This window comes from Neoarius graeffei, chromosome 3 (assembly GCF_027579695.1).
Source record: "Neoarius graeffei isolate fNeoGra1 chromosome 3, fNeoGra1.pri, whole genome shotgun sequence".
Taxonomy (NCBI): domain Eukaryota; kingdom Metazoa; phylum Chordata; class Actinopteri; order Siluriformes; family Ariidae; genus Neoarius; species Neoarius graeffei.
The window spans coordinates 62,221,149-62,234,880 of NC_083571.1; the positions used below are offsets into that span (position 1 = coordinate 62,221,149).

The following is a 13,732-nucleotide window of genomic DNA, read 5'->3' on the forward strand; positions in this document are numbered from 1 at the left end:
TTTATTTGGGAGAAGGTCCCAGGGCCTTCTGCATGTCGGCAAGGCTTGGGAGAAGCAGTCTTCACCCTTCCAGACCACCATCTAGCATGTAAAGGGGATGCAGGAGTGCACTGAGAAAGTGGCCCTATCATGCACCAGCATCTGCTCTCCACCCAGACTGAACAGGACCACCCTTACAACTGCTTGGCTTGGCCCTGGGAGTTCCAGATTGGCAACTGTGTCCTTGCCCTGGTCCTCACCGCCAACAGCAAGTTCCTGGCATGGTGGCAAGGCTTGTTCACCATTGCTGAGTGTGTGGGACTGGTGAACTACCACCTGCAACAGCCAGGTAAGTGAAAAGACACTTAATCCTACCATATTAACCTCATGAAATGATGGCTTGAACTACTGCCACTTCTCTCAGCTGATGTCCTGTTGTCCACAGACCCACCTGGGTGTACCCTGGTCCACTAGGGAGAAGACCTCTCTGGACACCAATGCCAAGAACTAGGGGAACTACTAGATCGGTTCCAGGATATCTTCACAGCACAACCAGGGTGGGCCCATCTGATCCAACATCATAATCTTGGCTATATGGGCAGCTCCACATGTTGGTACCCAATCCTCACACCAGCCTGTCACTGGAAGAACATTCTCAAACAACTACAAAAGGGGAGATCGACTGGTCATACATTCTAAGTTATAAGTAAAAGCATCATGTCCCCTCAGGTCATAACGATTGGAATTATGGCATGCTCAAGGAAGTAAACAATTGGGGGATGAATCACATTTCCCAGCAGTTTATTGAAGATGCAATTGAATCAATGTCTGTGAAGATTCTCAGTCATCCAGTTCATAGTAACTGTGGGTGGTAAAAGAGAGCAACTGGACTTGCTTGAAGATTCTTGAAGACGTTTCACCTCTCATCCAAAAGGCTTCTTCAGTTCTGTTTGACTAGTAGGGAGTATCAGGTATTTATCCTCTCATGGATGAAAAGCTCATCTAAGGTGTCGTTGAGTCATCCTGTTGATGTGGGTCACTGGGGGCTGGATGTGAACAGCCTCGAGAGTATTTAGGGTGATCAATGGATTGCCCGTTAAGGTGATCAATGGAATGCTGATTCTCTCTGTCCTCCTGTGAGTCACTGAAAACAGCTGGGTTTTGGTGTGCATTCAGTTGTCTGGGAAGGGTGCCAAGGACTGCATTGTAGGTGGCTGATAAATAATGTCTTAGACCCCCACCTCTGTTCAGTGATGGCCGTTCCAGGTTGACAAAAATGGCTTCTTTAACTCCTCGCTCATACCAACGATCCTCTCTGGCTAAAATGCGTACGTTGCAATCCTGAAATGAGTGTCCTTTGTTGTTAAGATGAAGGTAGACAGCAGAGTCCTGGCCTGAGGAACTGGCTCTCTTGTGTTGAGCCATACACCTGTGAAGCAGTTGTTTTGTTTCCCCAATATAGTCCGTGCATTCCTCACTGCACTGAACTGCGTACACTACGTTGTCCTGTTTGTGTCTGGCTATTCTGTCCTTAGGGTGGACCAGTTTCTGCTTCAGGGTGTTACTGGGTCTGAAATGTACCAGAATGTTGTGTTTGTAGAAGATCCTCCTGAGTTTCTCAGATAGACCAGAAATGTAGGGAATGACAATGTTCTTGTGTTTGTTCCTGTTATGCTCCTTGTTTGTTATGTTCCTTTTTCTGCTCTTGAAGAAAGACCAGTTGGGATACCTGCAGTTCTGCAATGCTTTCTTGATGTGATTCTGCTCCTTCTCTTTTCCCTCTACCATTGTAGGGATGTTCTGAGCCCTGTGTTGCAAGGTCCTAATGACCCCCAATTTGTGTTCCAGTGGGTGGTGAGAGTCAAAGAGTAGGTACTGGTCTGTGTGTGGGGGTTTCCGGTAGACCTCGATGCTAAGGCTTCTGTCTTGTCTAATGTGTACATCACAATCCAAGAAGGCTAGATTATTCCCACTGACATCCTCCCAAGTGAAATTGATGTTGATATCCACTGCATTGATGTGCTTAGAGAAGGCTTCCACTTCATGGGTTTTGATTTTAACCCAGGTGTCATCCACATATCTGAACCAGTGGCTGGGAGCAACTCCTGAAAAAGTGATCAAAGCTTTATGTTCCACTTCCTCCATGTAAAGATTGGCCACAATAGGGGACACCGGTGAGCCCATGGCACATCCATGCTTCTGTCTGTAGAAACTTTCATTAAACTGGAAATAAGTGGTAGTCAGGCAGAGGTCAAGCAGGGTGCAAATCTGGTCCGTGGTGAGGTTCGTTCTATCCAGTAAGGTGTTGTCTTGGAGTCGTTTTCTAACAGATTTGACTGCTTCTGTGGTGGGAATGCAGGTGAAAAGAGAAGTGACATCGTAAGAAACCATGATTTCATCTAAGTCTAGTTTGAGGTCTGCAACTTTAGTAGCAAAATCTTGGGAGTTTTTGACGTGATGTAGCGCATTCCCAACAAGAGGAGCTAGGATGGTGGCTAGGTGTTTGGCAGTGTTATAGGTGACAGAGTTTATACTGCTGATGATAAGTCTGAGTGGAGCTCCTTCCTTGTGAATCTTGGGGAGTCCGTATATGAGAGGAACGGCTTCCCCAGGGTACAATCTGTAGTACAGAGATCGGTTGATGGCTTGGTCCTTTTCTAGTTGTTGCAGGAAGCTAACAACTTTCTTTTTGTAACAACTGGTGGGGTCCCGCCTTAAGGTTTCATAGGTTGTTGTGTCGCTGAGGAGACTGGTCATCTTTGAGTGGTAGTCCGCTGTGTTTAGCACCACTGTGCGTCTTCCTTTGTCAGCAAGAAGGATGGTGATGTTCCGGTCTCTTTGAAGCAATGTAAGAGCCCTCCTTTCTTGGCTGGTGAGGTTGGAGGGGGGTGCTTTTGCCCTGGACAGAGCAGCTGATATCTTCAGTCTAAGTTGTTCTGCCTCTGTGTTGGTCAGATTGTTGTTTCTGATGGCTGACTCTGTGGCTGTGATGAGATCTACCACTGGTATCCACTCTGGTGAAACTGCAAAGTTAAGTTCCTTGGATAAAACATCTTTCTCTGGTTGGGTGAGTACCCTGTTGGATAAGTTCTTCACCCATTTCTCTTCTATGTCTGGTTGTGTAGCCTGGTCAGATTTCTTCCTCCAAGTCAGCACTTCTGTCTTACTGGAGGAGGTGGTTTTAGACAGCAATGTTTGAAATTTGCACATCAGTCAGTGCGTATGGAAGCATGGATGTGCATCAGTATAAACTCTGTCACTTATAACATTGCCAAACACCTAGCTACCATCTTGGCTCCTCTTGTTAGGAATACGCTACATCACGTCAAAAACTCCCAAGATTTTGCTACTAAAGTTGCAGACCTCAAACTAGACTTACATGAAACCATGGTTTCTTATGATGTTACGAGGTGAAACGTCTTCAAGAATCTTCAAGCAAGTCCAGTTGCTCTCTTTTACCACCCACAACTGAATCAATGTGACTTGGCATCTCAGTTATGGGTTTTGAGTGAATCTGGTTGCGATTCTGATTCTGAGTGTGGTGATTATGATTCTGAACCTGGTGATTATTCTGATTATGAGCATGGTGATATGATTCTCATTATGGTTCTGATTCTCATTTTGATCCTGGTTCTGATTCTGAGTCTGAGCCTGGTTATGTTTTTAATTATATGCTATGTTTTAAGGATATTAAAATTATTATCCTGAACAATTACAAATTTGACATGAAGAGGATGGTCAGATGTTAAATTTGTTCTATGACATGTCAGGTTAAGAGAAGTGAGTAGCATAGACAAGTGATAACCATCTAAGCATCAATTATCTCAGAGAGAATGTAACTGTGTGTCTTGCACTTGTATACACATTATAATTGATTTTTAATATTTGTCAGATATGCAGGTGACAGACAGATGCAAATGCATAAGAGAGCTTTAATCAGCAAGCTGGCAGACAAATCCAGATCATAATCCAAAATAAATAACAAGGTGTAGCAAGGGTCAGGTGACGCATTGACAGAATATCAGAGGCAGGGCAGAAGACAAAATCCAAAATACAAAAACAGGGTCAAACCAGAATAGTGATGCAGGAATATAAGGCTTGGTAAATCAGGCTATAATACTGAGCATTACTTCGCAATGAGTTGAATGGCTGAGAGTCCTTAAGTAGTAAACGTGATTGGTGGGAAATGTGGAACAGGTATAGTGCTGATCAGAATTCTGGAGAGGAGAGGCGGTGCTTGTTGGGGATTATAGTCCACAGTGGCCATGTTTGAAGGCTGTCATGAATTCCGGGCTTTGACAAATGTGACCCTCCGAGGTGCTCACTCTAGGAACATTACTTTTTCTGGGGTGGCCTCAAGCACAAGAATCTGGATTGTCAGGGTGTTTCAAATGAATCTACTGACAGAGTAGTGGGTCCAGAATGTCTTTGGCCAGGGCCCAACTGCATTCTTTGGGGCTGTAGTCCTCCCAATCCACCAGGTATTTGAGATTCATCCACCTGCGACAAGAGTTGAGGATCTTATGCACGAAGTACGCTGGTTGTCCCTCCAGATTGAGTGGTGCAGGGGGTGATGTGACTGGTAAGTTAGAGGCCAATGGACCAGGAATAGCAGGTTTTAGACATGAGACATGAAAGGTGGGCGAGAGGCTGCAGTGTTGGGGAAGATCTTGCTTGTATGAAACTTTGTTGACTCTATGGAGAACTTTGAAAGAGCCGATGTACTTGGCACTTAACTTCCTGCAGGATTTGGGATCCTGTATGTCCCTTGTGGACATCCATACTCTGTCACCAGTGTTGTATATATATGTTTCTCCCGTATGTTTGTCTGCGAAGTACTTGTATCTCTGGGTCACCTGTTCAAGGTGCTGGTGGATGCTCTCCCATACTTGTTCACTTCATTTCAACCAATGATCTATGGTTGGAATATCTGTGGGAGAGTTGTCCCAGGGAATGAGTGGAGGTTGGTATCCTCGCACACATTGAAAGGGTGTACTGTAGGTTGTGTGGCTGAATGTTTCATCGAGTTCTGTGTGTATTCTGCCCAGGGTAAAAACTGAGCCCATTACTTAAGATTTTCAAAACAGAATACCCTCAGGAAGCACTCAATCTCTTGGTTTGCTCATTCTACCTGGCTGCTGGATTGTGGGTGATCACTGGATGTTAGGCTTACATATACTCCTAGTTTGTCCATAAATTTTGACCATAACCTTGAAGTGAATTGAGGACCCTGGTCACTGTCTATGTTGTCTGGGATGCCAAAATAGTACAAGAAGCGAGAAAAGATTAGTTCTGCTTTTTCTAGAGCCGTGTGCAGGCCAGGTAACAGGATGAGTCTGAATGATTTGGAAAAGCAGTCGATGATTGCCATGATGGCTGTGCAATTTTGAGATTTGGGTAGGTCTGTGATAAAGTCAATAACCAGGTGGGACCAAGAATGATGGGGTGTGGGCAGTGGCAACAGCTTTATTACCAGAAGTGCCGAGTCACCTTGGCCTGGGCACAAGTAGAGCAGGAGGAGATAAATCGGTTTACGTCAGTGTGCATGTTCAGCCACCAGTATTTCACTTTAAGCAGCTGATAGGTTCTCTGGCTGCTGGGGTGTCCCATGGCTGGGGTGGTATGTGTCCAGGTGATAAGTCAGCCTCGGAGACATGGCTGGACATATTTCAGGTCTGAATGGTAGTCCTTCAGAATATGATAGTGTAGCATTTGTGCCAGCTCCTTGTCTATGTCTCACGCGAGGACATTGATGAAACATTTGGGTGGTAAGATGGGTGCTGTTTCCTGGGCTGGGAGTAAGGGAGGGCATACTCAGGACAGGGCATCTGTTTTAGTGTTCTTGGTACTGGGTTGGTATCTGAAAGTGAATTGGAACCTTGTAAAAAAGAGGGCCCAGCGGGCTTGATGTGGGTTCAATCTCTTGGCTGACTTAAGGTACTCCGATTTCTTATGGCCTGTGTATATGGTAAACAGGTGTGTGGCTCCCTTGAGCCAGTGTCTCCACTCCTCCAGTGGTAATTTAATGGCCAAGAGTTCCTGGTTACCAATGTTGTAGTTTTGCTCCGTGAGTGTGAGTTTTTTTGAAAAGAATGCTACCGCATATAGTTTTGGTTTCTTTCCAAAACGTTGCAAGAGTACTGACCCCATCCCTGACTCAGAGGCGTCTACTTCCACAGTAAAGGGTTTCATGGGGTCAGGGTGTTTGAGGATGGGAATAGAGGTAAAGGCAGTCTTGAGCTTGGTGAAAGCCTTTTCTACCTCTGGGTTCCATTGGAGGTGTTTGGGCCCTTTCTTAAGCAGAGATATGAGTGAAGCCAAGAAGCCTTTATTTGTCACACATACACTCAAGCACAGACTTAAGCACACAGTGAAATTTAACCTCTGCATTTAGCCCATCTGAAGCAGTGAACACAAACATGCGCACATAAGTGAGCAATGAGCACACACACATACCCAGAGCAGTGGGTAGCTATGCTACAGTGCCTGAGGAGCAGTTGTTGGTTAGGTGGCTTGCTCAAGGGCACTTCAGCCCAAACTCAGGCCATGGCTGCCCCATGTTAACCTAACTTTATGTCTTTGAACTGTGGGGGAAACCAGAGCACCTGGAAGAGACCCACGCAGACATGGGGAGAATATACAAAATCCACACAGAAAGGCCCCGTCAAACCCAGAAACTTCTAGCTGTGAGGCGACAGTGCTAACCACTACACGACAGCGGCAATGGAGCTGAAGCCCCGATCAGATTGTACTGACATCCAATTTGGTGAATATCCATGCTGAGCATAGATATTCATGGGCAGAAGGGACCAGAGATAAGGGATATCAGTATTTCACGGTGACTTGATTAAAGCCACAGTAGTCAGTGCAAGGCCTGTGACCCCCTCATTTCTTCTCTACAAAGAAAAATGCTGCTGATGTGGGTGATGTAGAGGGATCAATGTACCCTGGTTGTAGTTGCTTCCTGTATGTAGTTCTCCATAGCTTTTTGCTCAGAGATGGACAGTGGGTAAAAGCAACTGCATGGAGGCATGATGCCCAGAAGAAGCTCAATGGTGCAGTCATATGGCCAGTGTGGAGGAAGCCCACTGGCTCTTCCTTTACTGACGACCTCTAGATATGTATCATAGCATTCTGGGATGTGTACAGTGCTGTTAGTATCAAGGCTCTCCACAGAAGTGGAGGCTAGAGTGAGCTCGGGCAGGCAGAGACAATGTTGTTGGCAGGTGGTGGACCATTGAAGAATCCCCCAGTCCTGCCAGAAAATCTGGGGGTTGTGGAGCTGTAACCATGGAAATCTTAAGATAACGGCTTGATTTAGAGTTCTGGTGATGAAGGAGATGGTTTCCCTATGCAGGGCGCTGACTTGAAGCTTGAGTGGCTGAGTGTGAGTACTGACAAAGCCCTTACCAATGGGTCCACCATCGATAGCTTTGATGCTCGCAGACTGCAGGAATTACAGCATGGGTATAAGGAGCCTCTGGGCGACCTCACTGTTCAGGAAGTTGTTGATGCCCCCTGAATCTATTATGTCAGATAGAACATGGGAAGACTCAGGGAGATTTAACAGGACATTAATCTTGAATTATTGGTACGATGGAAGTTTAGGGGGGTTTAGTGGTGTTTAGGGGGTTCAGGAAGTTTTAGTGGTGTTCAGTGCTCCCTCAGTTCCAGCAGGTCTCCTATGGTCTCTGGGCCGAGTGGGACAGTGGACCAACACATGGTCAGCTTCAGCACAATTAAAGCACAGTCCCTCCTTGTGCCTCTGCTCATGCTCAGAGCGTGCTGACCTAATGTGAGATATCTCAATGGGCGTGGGAGGTGCCCTGACTGGAGCATTCAGTGTGGTGCCTTGCAGTGATGGTCTGTTCTGGAGGTTATCCAGCCTGATGGATGAGTCAATGAGTGAATCCAGTGTTTGCTGTACATCACGGCATGCTAGCTCAGTCAAGATGAGAGGGTCGAGTCCCTGATGTAATGCGGCCTTCAGGGCTGATTCGTTCCATCCACTTTCCGCAGCAAGTGTGTGGAACTCCAAAGCATATTCAGTCACTCCTCTTTCCCCCTGCTGAATGGTTAGCAGCCTCTCTCCGACCTCTATGCATTCAGGATGGTGCTAAAATACCCTTTTAATTATTTCAACAAAATGCTCATCTGGCTTACCTCATTGGCTGTCCACCCTTCTCCGACACAGCAGTAGCCCAGCTGAGCGCCTTTCCAGTGAGCAGATGAATGCACAATATCTCATTCTCATTATCTCTAGCCGCTTTATCCTTCTACAGGGTCGCAGGCAAGCTGGAGCCTATCCCAGCTGACTATGGGCGAAAGGCGGGGTACACCCTGGACAAGTCGCCAGGTCATCACAGGGCTGACACATAGACACAGACAACCATTCACACTCACATTCACACCTACGGTCAATTTAGAGTCACCAGTTAACCTAACCTGCATGTCTTTGGACTGTGGGGGAAACCGGAGCACCCGGAGGAAACCCACACGGACACGGGGAGAACATGCAAACTCCACACAGAAAAGCCCTCGCCAGCCACGGGGCTCGAACCCGGACCTTCTTGCTGTGAGGCGACAGCGCTAACCACTACACCACCGTGCCGCCCTGAATGCACAATATTGTTCCTGAAAAAGAACTAGCATTAACTCTAGCCATTAATTAAACATTTATTATTCAGGTTTAGCAGTTAAAAAAAGAGAGTCAGAAGCATAGCTTCTCATGAGTTTATTCAAAACTGAGTTATGCATTTATAAATATGAGGTGCTACAGATGAGTCACGTACAATACAGCATCAATAGTTTTCAACAAATCAGTTCAGTAATCCAAGGATCTAGGTAGCCACTACATGAAATAAATACAGTACATTCAAAGTACTGAGAATATTATTAGAACAAAAAATTGAATTTTTGGAAAGTTCACAGGTTTATAGAAGTCAACTATAAATATTAATCTTCTAGTTTATAGCTTGCTATTTTAAAATTACAGTGTGTGAGAAGATACAAGCATCTTTTCACACAGAGCTTTTGGGTAGCATGCCAGAGTAAACAATGATAGACAGGTCTTAAAACTAGTCAAACCACATTAGAGGTATTCTGTGTTGTACAGGGAGCAGCTTCATTTGTGTGTTATTTCATCCATGCTTAATTAAAGCAATCATTTGCAAAAATGCACAACACTCAGTTGCTTAAGACTGTGTTTCTTAACCACTGGGCTACCACTGGGCTACCAACCCATTATTGGGCCGTGAAGTGCCATCTAGTGGGCTGTGATTTTTTTTTGTAAGTTGAAGATAATTTTTACTCATAGTAGGGTACAATTGCTGAGTTGCATCCAACATCACATCCACCTCATTTAGCTACAGTCACACTACAGCTCGCGATGCTTTGCGATGGGTTATCGATGAAATTGAGGCATTTTGGTGGCGATGCATGACGATATACAGGTGAGCTAAAAGTTGTGGTCACACAGCAGGTGCACAGTTGACTGTCGTGCCTTTGTGCACTTGAGCCTGGTGCAACTTGAGTGGCCGTGTGCTCACGGAGCATGTTGTGTGTGCTCTTGGGACCCGGTCATTATGGGAAACACCTGATACTGATTTGAGTACAATCAACACGTGCAGATATGGAAGCTGTTTTCATGGAGGCTTTGCGAAGTTTTATCATTATCATATTTGTTTCTAGCCATGTTTATAACTCTGTTTAAATACTCTGCTTTATGATTCTGCTTTAGTTTGTGTTTTGTTTTTGTAAATATCATGCCTGCTAATAAGCACTCTTCCTGCACTTAGATCCATCTACTGCCATCTATCTTGTAGTGTCCTGATCCCCAGATCTTTAACCCAGCCACATATAAAAAGTTATACGCCTCCATGCTCTTCCAGGTTTTCATCTGTGTGTCCGTGTAGAACAATATCTGTAGCACCAGGTAGTTTGAGATGTCGGGGAATTCAACGGATGGATACTTTTCCAAATAACAGGAAAAATCCTTCTTTGTTAGTGTGTAAGGATATATCCCATTGAGTGGTTTCTATATCCACTTTATTTGAGTGTACTTCTTGGTTTTAATAACTTGCTTGTTTGCTGTACACAAACATGGCAATAAGTTCTTGTGTTAATAGACCAGACTCCACTTTTGGATCATTAATCCCTTTTGGCTGAGAATGCCCAGCATGCATGGTTTTATGTTGGCTTCTGGCACATCCATACAGTTTTAAATACAATACCTACAATTAAAAACAATTTGTTTTCATTGCACATATTTAATTTTTGGGCTCCCATCTGCAACAGAGAGTGATGCTGCATTCCATTAATACACTTAACAATAGATCATTAGATTCTAACAGAATAGATGAGCCCAAATAATTGGGATCGTTTTTAATGGGCCCCAACTGGTTACAAGTAGGAATAGGTGGGCCTCAAAGCAGAAAAGGTTGAGAACCCCTGGCTTAACACACACACAAAAAAAGATAATATTTTAAGCCCTGCATGCAGTGTCACATGCTTCACCAAAGCCTGGTCAATAGATAAAATTTTTGTATGTGAATTTATGTGGCTGTATACATGCTAATCTATAACAGAATAATACACTACATGTAACCACAGTGCCTTTGACTTTTTAGCTTGCCATGTTTTCATGTGATCAATAAAATTGAATCATGCTTCAAAATGTCACTCCAGAATTGATTCCAAAGAATTATTTCCAAAATGCCCATCACAAACTTTTATAGCAATTCAAAATAATTAAAGCTATGAGTACTGACCAAAGCCTACCCTTGCACATTCATACTGGTTGGCTGGTACATAATCTGATGATGATTTATTTTATTGTGCTTTTTAATCATGCACAATATTCAAAAATTAACTCGGTGTATTTGCATTATTCATTAAAGGAACAGGATTGTCAAACTGAGTGAAGATTCTCATTATGAATGGAGGACGTGGTTTAGCATCAGCTGGACCATGTGAACAGAAGTGACACAGCCACCATGAAGCATGCCATGAACATATTGATCTTGCTGCTGATGCCGCTTGATGATATTACTGTTGGAATAAAGTATAAAAGACTTGTTAGAGGGAAAAAAGATGTATGATGACAACAATGCAGAAGTATAAGCTTTGAATTGAGAGTGTGTTCTCGTAAGCTCATGACCAGGAGCATGATGACATATTAGGTGGACAATATACTACGATGTAGAGCTTTATGATTGGATTATTAATACACTTAAAATTACATACCCCAAACATGTTATAAATCATTATAACACAGCACTGTTGAGTTCTCAATTCTGATTAGTCATAAAGTGTTGATTAAGCCTTTATAACAGTAGTTCTGTCTATAATGCTGGCTGTAATTCAAATCACAATTCATCAATATTAATACAGTCTTTCTAATATGTTATTGTTTCTGTAACAGCTTACTCAGGAACTTGTATGACGAACACTCCACATAATTGAAGCCGGATTACTGAGTTACTTTATAGCTGCAATCATGATCTACTAGAATTGCAGACACTTCATGACATTAAAAGGAACTATAAATGGTTAAAATCTATGACATGTCACTGATTTATAAATTACAAATTGTAACCTCTGGCTAAACTGCTGTAGTATAATTAAAAAAAACCACACACACATCAAGCGATGTTGTTATTGGAAAAAAAATTCAACTTCAGGGTGGTGACAGGAATGCTGCTTTGTGTTGGACTGAACCACACCACCCCATTGTTGATTACCACCTATAATAGCACGTTGAAGGGTGTTTTATTCCTCACATAAATATTACTTCCCACATAATGCAAGTATTTACTACTTACGTGTTCCATTCACTATGATGTCATTGAGGAAGATCTTGAAGGGAAGGCTTGTATCATTGGCTGCTCTGAGTATAGTTTCCCCAATTTGGGTGTTGCTGGGAAGTTGAGCAGAGCTGGCAAAATTCACGTCCATAAAGTTCAGAATTGAATCAGTCTGTTCTTTAAGAACTCCATTGCTAGAGAGGCAAAGATAACGTGAGTTAGTAAAAAGACTGTGCAAAATGACATTTGGTTTTAAATATGAATATGACTGTTTTATGATGCAAAATGCACCTGAAGTTTGATATGGTTAAGATGGTGAATGCAGTCGGGAAGTCAGCAACGAAAAAAGGGTTAAGCTGCAAAGGAGTAAACAGGTGGTTAAAAAGGGAAAGTTAATGCATGCTTTTAATAGTTAAGATATTTTTATTCTTAAAATCATAATATTAAAGGTCCCATGGCATGAAATTTTCACTTTCTGAGGTTTTTTAATGTTAAAATGAGTTCCTCTGACCTTCTTAAGTCACCCCAGTGGCTAGAAATGTCATAATGTGTAAACCAAACTATGCCCAACCTTTGTCAACATTTGAGAATGGCGCGTTAAAATGGCGCGTTGATAGGCTCTTTCCTTTACTACGTCAGCAAGGGAGATGATCCCCACGCCCCCCCTCTGGATTCTCACCCACTGTATGGATTGCCCGCCCAGCTCAAAAGTTGCCACCATAGATACGTCACTTCAATTTTGTAGTGAGGAGACCATAGAGGACACAACAACATGGCATCACCTAAGCGAGCGAAACATGGAAATTGCGCTGTACATGGATGTGACAACACAGAAAGGAGTCTGTTTTTACTGCCGATGGGAGAGCCCCTGAAGACGCAGTGGCTTAATTTTATTTACTCCAATAATACGCCGTCGAGTCTACCTAAGACGGTGTATGTTTGTCGGAAGCATTTTCCTGATGAATGTTTCCACAACTTGGGACAGTACAGGGCAGGTTTTGCACATCAACTGTCACTGAAGCCTGGGTCCGTACCAAGCATCCCTGCCGCATCAGCCACAAACACCGAACAAGTAAGTGTATAACTGTTAAGTCGTTTTGCCGTGTTTTAAAATCGGTGCGTTAGCCTTGCAATGGCTACATTAGCTGTGCAGCTAACCGCTTCCTGCAGTTAGCCAGGTACTCTGTGCTACAAAACCAAAAAGCATGCAGCATGCTCTGTTAAACTGAGTTTAGTCTGGAAATTGACTGTAACTTATGAGCTTATGTTTGACTATTGCTCCGCAATGCATGTCTTCTGTTGGATAAGTGATATGTTGCTGTAGTTGCTGCTTCTATCCTCTTTGGTTATGGAGTGCGTGTTCAAGCCTAGGGTATTATACGTTCATAAACTACCACTCCGAACACTCTCACTCTCTGTTCTCTGTGTCACGTTGAGTTTACGAAAGGAGTCCGAGGGAGAACGGGGTTTTGTCTTAGCAGCGTGGCTACAGGCGCTGATAGCAGTGAGTATGTGTGTGCGCAGCTTGGTCAAGCCCCTCCCCCCATGGCCCGCCCCCACGCTCTACCTTTCCCCGCCTCCATGCTTCTCATTAGCAAAACGACGCACTGGGAAAAGGGCTGAAATGGGGCTTTCTCCCAGGAGGCTATATCTACGTGCCGAGGGTTCATTTCGAGAAAGGCTGCGGATATAACATCCGGAAACCTCCACGAGCCCGTTTAAAGCATCAACAAACCACCATGCCATGGGTCCTTTAAGCATGAACAAAAATATATTAAGGGAAAACAGCATCAATACCTTTTACAAAGACAAGCACATGTACAAAATGCACAAATGTATATAATCCCAAATAAAAACACATTCTACAAATACGAGTAAATCGTAAATGCATGGTAGGTGCAACAGGATCAAATACAGTGCTAGTATGCTTTGAAAGAAATATTGTGGAG

General features: G+C 43.8%; 1 protein-coding gene across 3 annotated transcripts in view; it reads right to left on the minus strand.

Annotated features, from left to right (window-relative positions):
• Positions 1-8,698: 8,698 nt before the first annotated feature.
• LOC132883445 (mucin-2-like) overlaps positions 8,699-13,732 on the minus strand; it is a 38,725-nt gene continuing 33,691 nt past the window's right edge. For all 3 annotated transcript variants that reach the window (XM_060917097.1, XM_060917098.1, XM_060917096.1), the window contains exons 11-13: positions 12,075-12,139; positions 11,802-11,977; positions 8,699-11,028 (exon numbers count right to left, since the gene is read on the minus strand). In XM_060917097.1, the coding sequence (XP_060773080.1) occupies positions 10,937-11,028; positions 11,802-11,977; positions 12,075-12,139 (333 nt within the window). In that variant the 3' untranslated portion in view covers positions 8,699-10,936. The remainder of the gene's footprint in view (positions 11,029-11,801; positions 11,978-12,074; positions 12,140-13,732) is intronic.